The sequence below is a fragment of the Miscanthus floridulus genome, chromosome 6 (assembly GCF_019320115.1).
Source record: "Miscanthus floridulus cultivar M001 chromosome 6, ASM1932011v1, whole genome shotgun sequence".
Lineage (NCBI taxonomy): Eukaryota > Viridiplantae > Streptophyta > Magnoliopsida > Poales > Poaceae > Miscanthus > Miscanthus floridulus.
Window position 1 is genome coordinate 7769555 of NC_089585.1, and position 4748 is coordinate 7774302.

Consider the following 4748-nt stretch of genomic DNA (forward strand, 5'->3'; position numbering starts at 1 on the left):
AATACTCCTTTTGAATTATTATTGGGTGGAGATACTTTTACATATAACCAATAACCCAACCCAATTATAGACCTAAGACATGGCATTTTAGCTCCGGATCGATAAGAGTACACAAATCAATGAAAGTCTCGCTGGTTTTCTTGTTTTTTCATTGTCTGCATTCTTTCCGCAAGGATCTTGGGTGGGTAAACCAGAATCAGCAGCCAAAAGCACCAGTGGTCTAGTGGTAGAATAGTACCCTGCCACGGTACAGACCCGGGTTCGATTCCCGGCTGGTGCATTTTTTCTTTTTACAATTTTGTTTTCTTGTTCTTTCCACTCTTTGTTTTGTGTGCGGTTGTGCTGGAAGAATGCGCACACACCACACAGCGACACTTTCATTCATGCACAAACAAGACTATCTTGGCGACAATTGGGCTTTTGAGGCACACGATTCCATCATGATTAAATGGAGATACATGGATGTGCAATTGCATTCAGAAGCTTAGCTTACTCGTACCCATATTTACACTAACATTTCGCGCGCGACCCCCGGTCAAAAATCGAGGTCCGGCACGACCTGCCCGGCCTCCACCTCGGCGTCCGTGAGCGTGAGCGCTCTCTGCAGCTTCCGGCTGGAGAACACCTCCACCTCCGCCGCGTACATGGCCGTCACCGGGCGGTGGTCCGACAGCGCCAGCTCCGACCGCCGGTAGCCCAGCAGCCTCAGCCCCTTGCCGTACGACAGCACCCGGTCGCACCACGCCGGGGTCCGCCGCCCACCGCCGCTCCTGTGGCTCTGGCTCTGGTCGTCCCCGACGCCGACGTACCTCCTCGAGCTCAGCTCGTACTTGTAGGTCGGCGCGAACTCCAGGACGCCCTCCGTCCACCCGTCGAACGCCCGCCCCTTCCTCAGCTCCCGCTTCAGCTGGTCCGTCTCCGCCAGCTCGCGCCAGCGTCCCGCCGAGATCAGCTCGTGCGCTCGCTCGTACGACGCGTCCAGCCGGTAGTTCAGATCGCCCAGCCAGAAGATCCGGCTGCAGAAACAAAAGCATCGTCAGGTTCCCGAATGGATGCTGATGTTGATGTGATGCATCGCATGTGAGTGTACTCACTCATGGTCGTGGATGTCTCTGGGCAGCTGCAGGTCGCCGGGGGCGGCGAAGCGCGTGCGGCGGTGGATCTCGTGTACGTCGGCGTTGCGCTTGTGGACGTCGCCGGGCTTCTCGCCGGCGGCGAGGTGGCTGCACACGAAGCAGAACATGGTCTGGTAGACGGACATGCTCACCGACACGCCCCCTTTGTTGCCGATGTAGCCCATGGCGCCGACGCCGACGGTGGAGACCTTGAGGTTCTGGACGCACTTCCGGAGGCCCCGCCGCACCCACACCGTCAGGAAGATCCCCACCATCTGCTTGCTCACGATCCGCACGAACGGCGAACGGCTCTTCTTCCGCAGCGCGCCGTCGAGGTCGAGGTCCGGGATCATGGGCAGGTCGTCCGCCGCCGCCGCGTCGGCCACGCGGGACGATCCCCTGAACGATTTGAACGACTTGGACGCCTTGAACGACGACGCGGCGTTCAGGGCGCGCGGGGGGAGCAGGTCCAGCGGCTGCTCCGGCCAGACCAGCCCCACCCTGTCCGCCCTGCTCAGCGACCTCAGGAGCACCCGTTGCTGAAGGCCTAGCTGCTGCGGCGGCGGCTGATCAGGCCCATCGTCCAGTTCGTCGCCGTTGAGCTGCGATGAGCCATTCTCATTCTCATCCACGACGACGCTGAAGTGGTTGAGCCTGCTCATCTTCTTCGGTGTGGCCGTGACGTAGTCCTCGGCCCGCACGGGGAAGCTGAGGGGCACGTCCTCGTCGGTGTCGGTCTCAGTGTCCGTGCCGCCGGGGAGGAGCTCGTCGGCGGCCGCCGCGGCGTCGACCGGCGGGTCGAACCGCGACGGAGAGGGAGGGTGGCTGTAGCACCTGTACTTGGGCTTCGACGGCGGCGCCCGCCGCAGCGCGCCGCGGATCACGGACTCCCACGCCTGCGCCGGCCGCCCGTCCTCCGCGCCGAACACGTTGCCGGCGTTCAGCGGCACCACTTCCTGGAACCTGCATTCATGCACGGCGTCCGGCTCGCTTAACATCGATCGATTAGCTAGCACGCCTGCACTACGGCAAGTCAAGTTGGGCGGCCGGGGACATATATAGACATACCCGAGCACGTAGATGTCGGTTGGTTCGGCGTCGCCGCCGGTGCCGAGCCACTCGGCGATGTCGAGGTCGTCCGGCGGTGCCTTGCCGCCGGCGTTCCAGGTGCCGACGCAGACCCTGCGACCCCGCCGGACATGCATGGTTAGTCGTCGAATAGAAAGAAGCTCTCACGCCGTCGCGCGTCGCTGAAATTCCAAGACGGCGACGAGGAATCACAATTCACAATTCACATTTCACACGGCGGCCGGCGCACCTCAGCTCTTTGGTGTTGATGTACTGCGCACGCAGCGTCTCCGAGTTCCGCCGCCGCAGCTTGTACGGCGCTCTCTCCAGGCTCTCGTCTGATGCCGCCGCCGGTGCAAGCAAATGTTAGTAAAAATCGGCAGAAGCATCGTAATTGAAGCGAATTCACGGTCAAAGCAACATTATTTTCTTTGAAAAAAAAACGACTACGAAGTTTAATTTTACCCAAAATTTAAAAACTGCCAATTAATACTACTATAAGTTCTAGAGCATCATGAATTCTTTTCAATCTTGGAGGAGAACAGAATCATAAAGGCTGGCCGATCTGCCAGATTAGGCAATTGTTGGGGAAGCCATTCTAGTGACTATCACTATAGACAAGATTCAAGGTGGCCGGGGCCCGGGGCGGAGCCATGCCCGTGACGCGACGCATCAAACGCACTAATGGCACAAGGAGGACCCAGTTGGTTCATCTTTTCTTCCTCCTACCAGGCTACCACAAAGAAGACGGCGACGAATAGTCCAGAGGTGCACTTTTCTACTATAGATAAGATCACCACATCGACGGACGGCCGGCGACCCGGAACGCGCTTTCAGTTGAGTTGAGCCGCGGTTCAGTTCAACACGGAACAGACGGCCGGATTGCAGAATTAGATTGCTAAGTTAAGTAACGTCACCGGTGATCTGGGCTCTGTCCTCGGCCGGCCGGCGAGCGCCGCCGTCGTCACAGCCGCAGTTCTCTGGCAGAGCAAATGAAATCGAGGCAGCAGGAAGTGAGGGACGGAGAGAACAAAGACGTGAATGATCTTTGGGCACTGAATGAATGGTAAACCCCAGAACAAGAACAGAAATGCGTCGATCGGGGAAAGAAGAAGAGATTTCGGCGAACCGTACCTTGGCCGTCAACGTCGCTGCCGTCGTCGTCGTCCTCGTCGTCGGCGCCGAAGTCCAGGTCCTTGCTCTTGAGGTTGAGCCACTTCTTGAGCACAATCTTGGGCCAGAACACCTGCACCGAAAACGCATCAGCGGCGCCTATCAGCGTCACAGCAGCATCCTCTTGTTTTCAACCAAGAAAAGGAAAAGGGAAACAATTTTGAAAGGAAGAAGAAAAATGAAAACATAAACTATCGGGACGGGAAGCTCTCGGATTCTGATCGAGTTAGTCAGCTGCTGCAGGCTGCAACGCCAAGAGAGAAGCGAACTGAGCAGAGGAGAAGGCACAGCTTCTCATACCTCGGCCGGCGCCCTCCTCTGCTTCTGCACCACCATCTCCGCTCCTCTGTCTCTTCCTCGGATCCTCTCCTTCCCTGCCTTATCCTCTCCAATGGCGCCCTTCGAGATTCTTCAGTTACCGAAGACTAGCTAGCTCGGGGCACTTGTACGGTACGAGCACCGCACCCGTGGGCTGGCTGTGGATCGGTTTGGCTCCTCGCGCAGACGGTGCAGTCAGTGTGGCAGGACAAGAGGATCGGTTTGGCTTGGGGCCGGGGGAGTCTGGGAGAGCTATATACCAACACAAGTGCAGCAGAATGCGGGGTCGTCTGGGACAGTGCTGCTGGGTGCTGGGGCCTTTCCCGGAAACCTTCTGCTGCGCTAGCTGCCGGCCAGGTCCCGCCTCCGGCCTCCCGCAGACGCCAGTTTCTACTGTATTCAACCGCGGCTGCTGCTTGACGTCTACCGCTGCCGCTGCCGGACACGGCGGCGGTGAGTTTCCGGGGAGGAAGTTAACCGCCGCTGACCGGTCTTGTTTGGTAGTAGCATGCTTTAATTAGCCACGGTGAAAATGATGTGGAGAGATTTTTTTCCCATTTCGCGCCAGCCCGCGCATGCTCCACGGTCCACACCCACACGTATACTGTATGGACCTATGGTCGTACCGATCATACGGCTACAAGTTTTTAATATTATCATACTCCATTGGATTGAAAGCACTCGTATGTGTAGGATTGATTTTGTTGTTGGGTTGTGAAGTCAGTTGGCACTAGTTTAATTAATTGATTGATTCGAATGGCTTTATTCATCAACGTCCTGTTTGTTTGGGCTTGTTTGGCTGATAAGTCATGGCTAAAAATACTGTGGGTTAATTTGGTGTGAGAGAAAAATGCTGTTCATTAGCTGAAAAAAATATGACTTATAAATAAAACGAACATGGCGTTAGTTGTCGGGTTGTGAAGTCAGTTGGCACTAGTTTAATTAATTGATTTGATTGGAATGGCTTTATCCATCACATCGTTGCCCAATCGGTAATTTCCCTCGGTTGTTTGCTTTGTTGCCTTCTGTAGAATAGCAATCGCTAGCTGGCATAGGGTTTTCAAATACTTACTC

General features: G+C 56.3%; 1 protein-coding gene and 1 non-coding gene across 3 annotated transcripts; one reads left to right on the forward strand and one right to left on the reverse strand.

Annotated features, from left to right (window-relative positions):
• The first annotated feature begins 209 nt into the window (after nucleotides 1-209).
• TRNAG-GCC (transfer RNA glycine (anticodon GCC)) lies at nucleotides 210-280 on the forward strand. The gene has a single exon. It is a non-coding gene; the product is annotated as a tRNA-Gly (tRNA).
• Nucleotides 281-402: 122 nt separating this feature from the next.
• Nucleotides 403-3907, reverse strand: LOC136461601 (type IV inositol polyphosphate 5-phosphatase 3-like). Of its 2 annotated transcripts, XM_066460883.1 has the most exons (7): nucleotides 3657-3907; nucleotides 3318-3429; nucleotides 3101-3163; nucleotides 2434-2521; nucleotides 2184-2297; nucleotides 1095-2078; nucleotides 403-1016 (listed from the first exon to the last, which is right to left on the reverse strand). In XM_066460883.1, the coding sequence occupies exons 1-7, from the start codon at nucleotides 3690-3692 to the stop codon at nucleotides 536-538; spliced, it is 1878 nt and encodes a 625-aa protein (XP_066316980.1). In that variant the 5' UTR covers nucleotides 3693-3907; the 3' UTR covers nucleotides 403-535. The 2 variants fall into 2 exon arrangements, with proteins under 2 accessions (XP_066316980.1, XP_066316981.1); XM_066460884.1 differs by lacking the exon at nucleotides 3101-3163.
• Between the last annotated feature and the right edge of the window lie 841 nt (nucleotides 3908-4748).